At 55.2% G+C, this 12,957-nt stretch overlaps 2 protein-coding genes across 2 annotated transcripts; both read left to right on the top strand.

Moving 5' to 3' along the window:
• Positions 1–207: 207 nt before the first annotated feature.
• On the top strand, positions 208–2,334 carry KLK15 (kallikrein related peptidase 15; the record flags this gene model as incomplete). The annotated part of the gene is given in 7 exon segments (XM_080828576.1): positions 208–341; positions 656–800; positions 802–855; positions 857–944; positions 1,061–1,161; positions 1,165–1,197; positions 2,182–2,334. Coding segments are annotated over 7 exon segments (708 nt in total).
• Positions 2,335–4,228: 1,894 nt separating this feature from the next.
• KLK1 (kallikrein 1) lies at positions 4,229–8,450 on the top strand (the record flags this gene model as incomplete). The annotated part of the gene is made up of 5 exons (XM_080828575.1): positions 4,229–4,346; positions 6,044–6,203; positions 7,365–7,651; positions 7,785–7,921; positions 8,295–8,450. 5 exons carry the CDS (start codon positions 4,229–4,231, stop codon positions 8,448–8,450), a joined length of 858 nt encoding a protein of 285 aa, XP_080684701.1.
• Between the last annotated feature and the right edge of the window lie 4,507 nt (positions 8,451–12,957).

Raw genomic sequence — 12,957 nt, 5'->3', positions numbered from 1 at the left:
AAAACAAGCAGCAGTTGTAAAAGCCAAGAGAAGGCAGTGCTGAAAATTCAAGGACAGGGACATCTTAAGAGATTGGGAGAAAGCACAAATGAAAAATGCATGGTATGGGCAGGATCCAGGCAAGGTGTAGGACCCAAGGAAAAGGACTCTGTCCTCAGGGACCTTCCTCTGCCCCCTCTCCCAGCAGCCCAGGATGACACTGACTAGATGCTGGGACGTGAGGAGTGTGAGCCCCACTCCCAGCCATGGCAAGTGGCCCTATTTGAGCGTGGGCGTTTCAACTGGGGTGCTTCCTTCATTTCCGCACTCTGGGTGCGGTCTGCAACCCACTGCCAAACCTGGTACGAGGGCAGGGCTCCAAGTCCTGAGGGGCATGGCGGCAAGGGTCTGGGGATCTGAGCATCTTGGATTCTGCGGAGGAAGGAGCTGGAACCTGGGGGTTGAGCTCCAGGGAGGGAGCAGGGGAGGAGGGGGGTGCATCTCCTTGGTCCCTGAGTGGCAGGGGCTAGAACTACTGGCTGCAGCGCCTTGGACAGTGTATGGCGTCTCCAGATCCTCGGAGGGTGGGGGGACCCCAGCTCGCTGGCTCTTTGATCTTTCTGTGTGCTCCTCACTCCTCTTGAGGGTAATCACCTGCCCTCACCCGCCCTCACAGCTTCATGAGAGTAAGCCTGGCCGAGCACAATCTGCGCAAGCGCGGTGGTCCCAAGCAGCTGCGCACTGGGGCCTGCGTCATCCCACACCCGCGCTACGAAGCGCGCAGCCATCGCCGCGACGTCATGTTGCCACGTCTGACACGGCCCCGCGTGCCTCTCCCTGCAGGCGCGCCCCGTGGCGCTCGCTGCCCACACGTTGACCCCAACGGGGTGAGGCCTGCGTGGTGTCCGGCAAGGGCCTGGTGTCTGATGACAAGCCTGAGACCAAAGGGAGCCCAGAGTCACAAGGTGCGTGAAAGGACGGCGCTGGGTGTCAGGCCTCCAGGGACCCTATTCTCCAAGGCTCTTGGGCGAAGGAGACTGAAAATACGGATTCACTCCAAGTCCACTGTCTCCCCCGTGAGTCTCCCACAATACCCTGCATTGTGCCAACATCAGTGTTACCCCAGCCACATCTTATAACAAGGACTACCCAGGGCGCCTGATGGCCTCTATGGTGTGTGTGTGAGGAGTACAGGGCGGAGGCCCCGACTCCTGTGAGGTCAGAGCCATGGGGTTCTGTCAGGTTGTGCTTGCTTTGGGCCAGAGAAGATGCCAGGGAGAGGTTTGGGGATGGAGAAGGAAGAGCAGTTAGAATGGGGGTGAGGTTGGACATGGATTAGGTTGTGTTTGGGGTGGATGATGTAGTGATTGGTTTGGAGTGGCCTGGGCTTGAGTTAAGAATAAGAATGGGTTTGGGACACCTGGGTGGCTCAGCCAGTTAAGCGTGGCTCAGGTCATGATCTCAGGGTCCTGGGATCGAGCCCCGAATCCAGCTCCCTGCTCAGGGGGAAGTCTGCTTCTCCTCCGTCTGCCCCTCTGCTCATGCTCTCTCTCTCTAAAAAATAAATAAAATCTTTTAAAAAGGAATAGGAGTGGGCTTGATTTGATTTTTTTTTTCAGATATATTTATTTATTTTAGGGAGTGAGAGAGAGCACGAGATGGGGAGGGGGCAGAGGGAGAATCTCAATGAGACTCCCTACTGAGCACGGAGACTGCAGCCTGGAGCCCTGTGCTGGGCTCCATCTCAGGACCCTGAACTGAAAGCAAGAGTAAGATGCTTAACCGACCGAGCCACCCCAGTGCCCCCGGTTTGATTTAGATGGAAAATATTTTGGGTTGAACTGGGGGATAGGGAAAACTTTGTCTAGGGTGTGAAAGACATGATGATGACAGGATTGGTTGTGTTGGCAGTGAGGATGGGCGTTGGTCTGGTTTGATTCTGAATGGGGAAGATGTAGGGGTTTGATTGGGTTGGGGTTACATGAGAAGGATAGAATATGGGTTGGCTGAGTTGTATTGACTTGCGTTAGGTTGGAGTTGGGTTGCATTGGTTTGGGCTAAATTGGGTTATATTGAGTTGAGGTGGGGTGGGATTGCATGGAGTGGGGTTGGATTAGATTGTGATTGTGAATGGTGATTGGGATAGGAATGGGGGCACTGGATCCAGAAGTTTCCCATTCACACTTTCCCTTTTCCCCACAGGGTGACTCTGGGGAACCCCTGGTCTGTGGCAGAGTCTTGCAGGGCATTGTGTCCTGGGGTGATGTCCCCTGTGACACTACGACCAAGCCTGGTGTCTATACCAAAGTCTGTAGCTACTTGGAGTGGATTAAGGAAAGCATGAAGAGGAACTGATGGTTTTGGTCTCCTACCTTGTGTCTCTGAGCAGAAGCTCCCAGAGCTGACCAGCAGCCCCATCCTGACTGGGGACAGAACTGAGCCATCCCTCAAGACCTCATTTGTCGGAGGCGCAGATGTTAGCCAAGGACTTGTCCCATCTCAGGCCAGGGCCGGTGTTCAAGTTCACCCATTTTAAACACTGAGATAACAAGAGTGCTGATGCAAGTTTCTCTATAGGAGTTCCTGTGACTTTTTTCTGGGGATGAAAGGAAGTGGGAGCCAGAGACTGTGTGGGGACCCAGAGCCACTGTACACTGTTCCTTTTCACCCATGCCCCAATGCCTAGGTGAGGAGAAACTGCTTGAGGTAGGGCTCTCTTCATTTCCATATGCATAGGATCACCTGTGTAATCTTTTTTTTTTTTAAGATTTTATTTGTTTATTTGGCAGACAGAGATCACAAGTAGGCAGTGAGGCAGGCAGAGAGAGAGGGGAATCAGGCTCCCCGCTGAGCAGAAAGCCTGATGTGGGGCTCGATCCCAGGATCTTGGAATCATGACCTGAGCCGAAGGCAGAGGCCTTAACCCATTGAGCCACCCAGGCGCCCCTACCTGTGTAATCCTGAGGAAAAGACCCAGTGCCTCTCAGCTTTGGTTTTCCCATCTGTAAAACAGAACTCACTGTACTGCTTCCCTCACAGGGCTGTAAGGATTAGATGAGGAAGCTCATATGAACTGATTCAAATAGTGCCTGGCGCCTGGCAAATATATCTCTGGACCCCAGTGAAAGGACCCAGCACACTAGATGATCAAGAATGACCTTATTTGCTTCGCGACGTCATCGTGGACTTCTTGGTAGCCAGGCAAAATGGCAAACGCTCTCCTTTCCTTGGGCGGGCTTCCGGATACACAGTGGAGACTGGGTTACCCTGCGATGTACTTTGATTTTACTGAAGAGCCAAGGGAAGGTGTCAGGGGCCTATGAATTTAACGCTGAGGCTGCAGAAATCTGGTTCCCAGTTCTCAACAGAGATCCCCCCAAGTGTGATCTTCAAGGTCACCCGATGTTGAACTACATGAACCTGGCTCCTGAGACCTAAATATTTTACTGGGGGAAGGGGAATTAGAATTTGTGGAGAAGATGCACTTGACCGTGGAAGGCAGAGAGTCTGGAATTTGCGGGATTTGGGGGGGACATAACCTTGAGCATCCAGATCTGGGGAATAAGGAGTAGGGGTGAGGTGTACTGGGATCCCAAGATTGTTGAAGGGCAGGGGGACACTGGGTTTTGAAATGCTAGGGAACTTAATCGGGGAGACCCGTGAAACTTCATGCTTCCGGACCTGGGGGCACTGGGGTTATGGTGGTAGGTACCCTAAGATTTTATTTGTAGGTTGGGGACTAGATCCTGGGTCCGGGAGTGTAAGAATCAGGGTGTTCTGAAAGCCAAAGCTTCCGTTTCAGAGGCAGCTGAAGCTGAGAAACCGGCATCTCGGCTGCAGGTGGTGCGGGAAGAAGGGAATCAGAGCCCCGCCGCCGGTGTTTGAGGTCGCGCTGGTTCTTCAGGTCTGTGACTTTCCTTGGGGTTCCGACGTATGGGGCTTTGTATTGGCGGTCACTGATTCCTCCACTCTCCTCTTTCTTCTCCCAGTCACCCCCCACACCTCTCCTCACTGGCTCTTGTCTCCAAAAGCCGGGGCCCAGGAGCTCCAAGCCCTGCCCTCCCTGACCTCAGGCCCCGGGAACGGTTCTAGCACAATCAGAGCCAGCGTGGAACAGGTGCTCGATCTCCCGCCCCTTCCACGGCTCTGGGGTGGAAGGAGGTGTCCAGCCCCCAGGCAGCTGGGGCAGGGCCTTGGCCAGTATCTGTTGCCAGCAGGGCAGGGGTGGGGCTAGGGTGGGGGGGGGGGGATGAGGGCTTTAAAACACTCCTCGGGGAGGCTTCCAAGCTCCGAACTCACCACCAGCCTGCCCGTGGTCACCATGTGGTTCCTGGTTCTGTGCCTTGCCCTGTCCGTGGCGGGGACTGGTGAGACAGTGGGGAAGATGTGGGGTGGGGGAGGGGCCCGACTTTCATGCTGCCCTCGCCACCCATAACTTCTTTCTCTCCCACACTCCACCCCAGACCCAGGTCCCCTCTCTCCCAGGCCCCTAAAGTCCCAGCCCCTCTTCCTGGTTGCAGTCCTCATTCTTGCAATAGGTCCCTGCTCCCTCCCAGGACCCCCAGAACTTTCTCCTCTTCCCGCTCAGACTCCTGCCCCTTACGAAAGGGGCAGAGCCTGGGCCATCTCTGTCTCTTTCTTTAGGGGACTCCAACTCTTCCAAGGAGGGCCCCCAATCCCAGCAAACCCTAATCACCCCACCCACCCCTAGTTCTCTATGGCTCTGGCTCCTGAGTCCCCAAATTTTTCCACACCCTGGTGATTTTTCCCATCTGGCTGTCCGCTCTCAACTAGGTCCTCCTGTCCCTGGCATCTGACTCCCTCCAAATCTTCCCAGAACCCCCAAATTCCATCAGACCCCTATACTTCTCCCCAAACAGATTTTCTGGCCTGTGACTCTGGGTGGGGCCCCCCGTCATGGTATAAGGATTCTACAAATGTCTCTTCCTTCCCCAGCTCTCTGTCCGTGAACCCTGCTCCAGCACCACCCCCTCTTCTCCCTGAGGAAGAACCCCCAGAACCCCCAGCTACAGGCTCTTCCCTTGTGGAATGTCCTTCCTCCCCATGCTCCAGCCCTCTCCAAGTGCATCCCCCCTGTATGGCTCTGGTTTTCCGGACTTGCCTCCAGGATCCCCAGATACCTTCACAGGCCGGCTGTCCTGCCCTATCCTCCCCCCCAGTACTCCAGCATATGTTTCTAAAACCCCACCTCGAGTGGGTCCTCCCTGCATTCACAGAGCTGCTTCGCCCCAGTATGTCTCCGTCTTCATTCCTATCTGGCACCACCCCCAAGAGACCCCAGACCCCTCCTGTACCTGCAGACGATGAACCCCATCTCCATGAGAATCACCCAATCCCAGAGGAACTACCATGGAGCTCTGCCTCCCCTGAGCCCCCTCCCAGTCCTGAAACCAACCCCAGTTCCACGGATTCACCCCTTTTACAAAAACCATTCCTGTTCAAGGACATTAGACCCCCAGGGGACCCTCTCCCAGCCCCGATCAAGGGACCTCAAATCACACCAAGATGCTATTCTTGGTCTCTCAGACCTAGTTCCCCTGAATCTTTCCAGAACCCCCAAAGCCCAACCTGGGCCCTAACCAATTCCTCAGCCTGGGATCCCTGTAACCACCCCAAATCCTTCCTCCCCAGCTTTCGAGCCACTCTCTTGGGATATATCCTCTGTTTCTAGAATCTTTTTTTTTTCCCTCTCAGAACTTACAATTTTCTGTTCCCCAGGCCAAGATCCCAAATCACCCCCATATCACCCGGTCCCCACACATGCTACTCCACACACTGCCTTCTTATCTCCTGCCTGATCCCTGTGGCTGGCTCTGTTCTCAGCATAGTCTCCCCACACAGGACCCGTCACCAACCCACTATCCCAGGGATAGCTTCAGAATTCCAGAAACTCCCATACCCCTTGCCCATCTCCCCAGACCCCCAGCCCTACGCCTCTGCCTTCATGTCCCTCCAACCCCACACCACAGCTCCCTCTCCTAGCCCAGTACCCCCTGCCCCAGGGCCACCTCCCACGTGCCCTGACCCAGCACCCCTTCCGCAGGTGCCGCACCCCCAGTCCAGTCCCGGATCATAGGAGGCTGGGACTGTGAGCTGAATTCCCAACCCTGGCAGGCAGCTCTGTACCATTTCAGCAAGTTCCAGTGCGGGGGCGTCCTGGTGCACCCACAGTGGGTGCTCACAGCTGCCCACTGCATAAACGAGTGAGTGGAGACAGGGCGTGTGGGGAGGGGGTGTCTGTGCTCCCACAGGAATAAGTAACTGGGCACAGACCCTGGGTTCACCTAAGAGGAAGCTGGGGGGCTGTGGGAAACAAAGATGGTACTGGTCTGGGGCCCATGGAGAGTGGCAGGGACCACCCAGGGAGCCCTCCCGTGGCAGCCTGTGTCTCTGTGTCTCTCCCTGTAACTGTCTTCCTGTGTTTCCCTGCCCTGTGTCTCTGTGTCTCTTAGTAACTGGCTTTGTCCTGTGTCTGTCTGTCTGTGTCTCCTTGCATCTGTCCACCTCTGGGTCCCTCTGCTGCAGACCTCACTCCCTCTCCTGCATCGCCGCTGAGCACCCCCAGAATGGGACTGAGGGGGCCCGCCAGAGAAAAGGAAGGGATTCTCCTGACATTGTGCGGGGGTGGGGGGGAAGGGGCGGTGCTTCTCATGTGCCCAGCCCCTCCCTCCAGGACAGTGAGGCCCTCCAGGGGACACAGGGAAGGGCTGGTTTCAGCTGGAGCCGGGTGGGGGCCCTGGAAGGAGGAGGAGGAGGAGAAAAAAGAGGTGGAGGAAGGGGGGCAAGTCTGGGGAGGGAGGTGGAGCAGACCTTGGGCTGGCGGCCAGCGCACCCGCTGCTGGGGAGCGAGCCCCACGGTCCCTGCTGCAGCTGAGCCGGTCCCAGGCCCCCTCCCTGCCCCTCCTGTTCTCCCTCCGTGTCCTCCCTCCCTGCTCTCTCCCAGGCTGCCCTCCGCCCCCACCACCTGTGTTCCTCACTCTCTCCCTTTGCTTCCCGTCCCTGTCGCACTGAGCCTGCGGCTCCTTCTCCTCCCTGTGTGCTCCTTCCCTCCTGCTTCGTCCGTCCCTCCTTCTACTGTCTCTGCCTCCTTTGTGCTCTGTCTCTCACTGTTCCCCCTCTGCCTCTCATCCCCTCTCTCCCTTTGTGCTCTCTCCTTTTCACTCTTCCTGTCTGTCTCTGGCTTTGACCTTGTCACATCCTTCTGTCTCTCACTCACCGTCTTTTCTTCATAGCCCTTTATCTTCCCAACAGTCTCTCTCTCTCCAAGGTTACTCCTTGTTTCGCTGTCTTCAGGACCCTCCCTGGCCCCATCTCCCTTCTTCCCTCCTCTCTCCTCATTCCCTGGGGCCCCCTCTCTCCCCCAGCAATTACCAGCTCTGGCTGGGTCGCCACAACCTGTTTGAGCATGAAGACACAGCCCAGTTTGTCCAGGTCAGCGAGAGCTTCCCGCACCCTGAATTCAACCTGAGTCTCCTCAAGAACCACACCCGCCTCCCGGGGGAGGACTACAGCCACGACCTCATGCTGCTCCGCCTGGCAGAGCCCGCCCAGATTACGGACGCCGTGAGGGTGCTGGACTTGCCCACCCAGGAACCCAAACTGGGGAGCACCTGCTACGCCTCTGGCTGGGGCAGCATTGAACCAGATACGTGTACGCTAGAGCCGGACCGTGCAGCCTGGAGCCCAGGCACTTGGGTGTAGGGAGGAGGGGGCTGGGGACTGGACTCAGGGTCTGAGGAGCCACCTGGGGTCTGGTCACAGCCCTTTTTCTGTCTGGTCTGTAGTCATATACCCAGACGATCTCCAGTGTGTGGACCTCAAACTCCTGTCCAATGATGTATGTGCCAAGGCCCATACCCAGAAGGTGACAGAGTTCATGCTGTGCGCTGGACAGCTGGAGGGCGGCAAGGACACCTGTGCGGTGAGTCAGCCCGCCCCACCCCCTACCCCCAGGCCTCTTGGTGCTGGGGGAGGGGACTCAGGTTCTGGACTTGAGAGCTAATCAGGCATCAACTCCAGCTTCCCCAACCAACCTCTGTGCCCTCCCCACTGCCCCCCTTCCTTCCCACACCCTCATCCTGGTGTCCCACGGATCCGCCTCCTCCACATCAGAGTTCACCTCTGTTGGCATCCCACCGGCTCTCTGGCCGTGGACTCTGGAGAGAACTGTGTCTTTTCCCGGAGCTGGGGAGTCGTTCTCTGCGCGCTGTGAGCCCGGGTGTTAGAACTGGTGGTAGGCACACGGAGCCCGGGGTCTCGCTAACCTTCCTCTTCCTCTCCCCCTTGTGCTGCAGGGTGACTCGGGGGGCCCACTGATCTGCGATGGTGTGCTTCAAGGTATCACATCCTGGGGCCACGTTCCATGTGGCAGCCCCAGTATGCCCGCCGTCTACACCAAAGTGATCTCCCACCTGGAGTGGATCAAGGAGACCATGACAGCCAATTCCTGAATGCCCTCATTATGTTCCCCACCCCAGTAAAATCACATAAGCATCAAATTCGCATCACGTCCGGTGTCCTCTGGCCTCCCAGATGCTCGGAACCTGGAAGCTGGATCCCAGCAGCCCAGTCTAAAGCCCTCCCAGGCCCTAGGCAGGAGGTGTGCACGAATGAGCCGAGACAGGTGTAGACAAACCCGAGGAGAGAGGCTCAGACCCCAAAGGGCAAGCAAGGGTTGGACCCGACCCTGCCCTGGGGGAGAGAACGCAATGGAGGGTCGGATTTAAAGGTTATGAGGCTCCCATGTTTTATTGTGTCGGGAAAGTCAGTAAGGGGGGGAGTGGGTAGGAAGTGTTATCACAAACCACGCCTTTCTGGGGGAGAAGTTGGTTCCCCAGAAGGGTGCAGCTACATCAAATGGGGGGCAGTGTAGTGTCCCACCGGGAGCGAGAGTCACCCTGGACGGGGAGGAGTTCCCACGTTGTAGGGCAACTTCGGGGCGTGGCCTGAGAGGGCTTGTCACCCAGGGGCGGGCCCTAGCTGGGTTGGGGTCGGGGGCACACCAGCAAGTGGCGCAGAAGACAATTTAGGAATCGAAGGGGGCCCTGTCGCACTGTAGGTAGGGGTGGGAGCAGGGATTCAATGGGCGGGAAAAGAGCTGGGAAGGGTACGCCCGAGCTCGAGGAGTGGGGACAGATTCTTCGGGCACGTGGCCACGATGAAGGGGATGGGCCCTGTATCTGACCGTGGTCATCGGTCAGTATCCTGAGAAGCTCCGTGTGACTGATTCGGGAGGCTTGAGGGGGTGAGTGCCTTGGGCAGGTCCACGGTGTGCTGGTGGTCCGAGTCAGGCTGCTGTTGGGACACGCTTCTCAGGGCGTTCTTCAAGGCCCTTCGACGATAGCTCACCCGCCGCTCCTTAGAGGACGTCCTTTTGCCCCACATACCCACGTGATTTAAGTAGCTCAGAGCTCCTGCGGGCGGGGGGGGGGGGGGGGGGGGGAGAGGGGGAGGGGGAGCGGTGCGGGGAGGCCCAGTGAGCCACCGTGCTCCGAGTCCCGCCCTAGGGCCTGCCCAATCCCTCGTGGCCGTCTCCCCTCGGGTCCACCCCTATCCGACCCCGGGCCCTGCCTCCAGTTCTCCCCCGGGCTCCGCCCCCTGCCCTCCCGAAGCACCACCCCTTCCTCCCGAAGCACCACCCCTTCCTCCCGAGGCACCGCCCCTTCCTCCCGAGGCACCGCCCTCACCGGCCCACAGCATCAAGGCGCCTGCACTCCAGCACAGGTAGGTGGTCACCAGGTAAGATATCTGTGGCCTCGGGTGCAACGTCTCGCAGCTGACTACAAAGAGTGTCAGACTGAGAACAATCAGGAACCCTGCACTGGGGTGAGGCCAGAGATGGACACATGGCTGGACAGGGACCCCAGGACCCCCCCCAAAGAGAAAAGAGACAGCCTCTCCTCTCCCCCACTTTGTGACCAGACATTGTGCGCGCGCGCGCACAGACGCGCGCGCACACACACACACACGCACACACTCCCGTGACAGACAGAAAGATACCCAAACAGAAGTGGAAAAAAAAGAGGGGAAATAGGAAGGGGAGAGGGACATAACCCCCAACACTCACCCCGACTGCAAAAGGTAAAGTGGAACTGAGACGCACACAGAAAGAGTGTGGCAGAGACCCCAACGACATTCAAAGACAGACCCAGCAGGTAGCAGGACAGAACTTTAGAGATACACCTTCCCAAAGCCAAAAAGAGAGTCGTGGGGAGAAATACTGGTGGTGGGAAAGGCACCCATTTCCCCAAGCCGACACTTACCAATGCTGAAGCTGAGAAAACTGAAGACAAGGTCGACCTTAGTAAGGCGTCGGAACACTGCCCGGAAGGAGAGGCCCATGGTGGGGAGGAGGATGAGACACAGGGTCAGGGCCAGCATCATGAAGCCCATGCTCATATGGATGAGAACTAGGCAGAGAAGAGGAAATGCTCCAGAGTCATCCCCAGACACTCTTCAAGGTCACCCTCCAATCTCATTCCACTGCCATCCCCAGCAGCAGTCCAATGAACACCCCCAAAGTTTGGCAACAGACCTCCTCAGCTTCACCCACATTCCCATCACCTAAGTCCCTTCCTAGAAGCCCCACAATGACTCTCACAAAGTCACCCTAGGCACCTGTGTAGTCAAAATCAGCCCCAATTACACCCTCAAAGTTGTCCCAAATCACCCCGCACCTACCCCAAAGTCAACCCCAGAACCTTCATAATCAACTTCACCAATACTTCCAAGGTGACCCCACAGATGACTCCTGAGTCACTCCCACTCACATCCTCAAAGTCACCCCACAGAATCATCTCAGTCATTTCTAGAGTCATCCCCACAGATACCCCCAAAGGCATCCCACAGCAACTCACATTAATACCCTCAGTATTGTACCCTGACACCCCCAGTAGCACCCTCAAAAGTATTCAAGACACTTTAGTCATCCCTAGTCTCCAAAGTCCCCCTACTTCTGCTATAGTCTCTCCCACTTACATCCCAAAGTCCCCTAGGGACCCCATTTACACTCCCAGAACCTCCCAAATATTATCCCCATTCACATCCCAGAGTCCCCCACAGATATTCTCCAAATCACCTACCTTGACCCTTAGAGCATACACAGACATGTACACACAAGAAAAACTTCCAAATACCCTAAAACATAATCACACCCACTTTAAGTTGCTATTTATCCAATATACGTTTCAGAACAAAAATTTTGCCGCTCCTGAGAATTACATCTCCTTTTCACCCTTCCCTACTTTGCCTACTTATGAACAGTGCAAGACTCTTTCAGCCAAAGAAGCTAAGACTCCATCTGCTTTGCTTCTGGCAAACTGAATATCACATAACCAGAAATCTAACCAGAAAGAAAAAGCTTGGCCATATATACAGAATAGCAGGAGTGCTCTGGGGGTCAATCACAAAATCCTGGTTGAGGACTTCTCATGACATACCTTGCCTTCCCCGGGCCACAGAAATACTCATGACCCTGGCCGAGCCAATCACAGTGCCCCATACCTCAGGCCATGGTGATTGGCCTAAAGATGGGCACATGACCAAAGCCAACCAATCAAGCTCTGCTCTGGTTTTCTTTTTTTTTTTTTAAGATTTTGTTTATTTATTTGAGAAAGAGAGAGAGAAAGAGCACAACCAGGGGGGATGGCAGGCAGAGGGAGAAGCAGACTCCCCACTGAGCAAGGAGCCCAATGCTGGGCTTGATCCCAGGACCTTAGGATCATGACCTGAGCCAAAGGCAGACCCTTAACTGACTGAGCCACACAGTTGTCCCCTGGGACTTTTTCTAACTTTCTGAAGTTGTCAAAAAGTCTTTCTTTTAGTCAAGAGGATTATAAGCCTGGGGATGCCTGAGCCTTGGACCCAGTCTCCTGGGTGCTGGAGATATGATAGAGTAAAACTAAGAAAGGGAAGCAGACAGGAGGACAGGAGAAAGAGAGTTGAGATGACATTCAAGTCCCTGGCTCTTGTCATCCCAGAGACTGGAGCACCTGTGTTTTGGTCAGAAGTAGACGTTTGTGGTGTAAGCTTCAAGGTCCATTCCCCACTCTCAGCCCCAGTTATAAGCTAATCAATGCATTGCATTGCTCTGGCTGCTGTATCTGATTTGGGGTGCTCATGCGACCCACCACACAAGACTTTTGCAGAAACTTTTTGTGTTCTTTTTCCTGCCGGACTTGAGGCCACATTGTTAGTAGTTCTGCCAGTTTGTCTGTCTGCTCTCAGATCCATTCCCCACCCTTCCCTGTTCTTTACTGCAAGGACTGCATTTCTGTGCTTCCTTTGCTCACTGGCTTAGCAGTATGTTTGACTAATGTGCGGCACAGCAGAAGACGGGCTCTGGGAGAAGAGGACAAGCCAGTGTATTTATTTCCCTTTCCCCACCCCAACCCCTCAGCTGGTGTCTTTAGCAGTAGCTGCATTTTTTACCCCCTATGATTCTAGTCACCTCTAAGCAAATCCTACCATGAGTCTATGCCTTCCATATGGCTCCAGCTTCCAGGCTCTGGTAATACCACCACCTCCCTTTCTTCTGTCCCTATATTAACTACCCTCTGAAGCATCTAGAGTGATCTATTTTTCTAACTAGATCCTGACTTACCGCCATGTGGAGCCTTGAGAGTGAAGCCAATTCAAGTAGCCAAGAAACAGACAGGTAGTAATGTCTAATGCTATCACTTGGACTCTTGAATTCAGCCATGCCCGAAAGCATTCCTACTCCCACTCTTTTTCATTTAAATGAGACCATAAATTCCTTCACTCAAGCTATTTCAAGTTAGAGTTTCTGTTACTTATGATCCCAAAGACTCCTGACTAATTCAGATTCTTTCCATAATTTGGCAAGGAGCACAGGATTCAATGCTCTCTGCATACCCCATATTAAAATCACAGTCAAACACACACACACACACACACACACACACACACACACACACACACTATTGAATTTTCTCCAAA

Source organism: Martes martes (assembly GCF_963455335.1).
Source record: "Martes martes genome assembly, chromosome: 17".
In the NCBI taxonomy this organism is placed as follows: domain Eukaryota; kingdom Metazoa; phylum Chordata; class Mammalia; order Carnivora; family Mustelidae; genus Martes; species Martes martes.
This window is presented reverse-complemented; position numbering and strand designations above follow the sequence as displayed.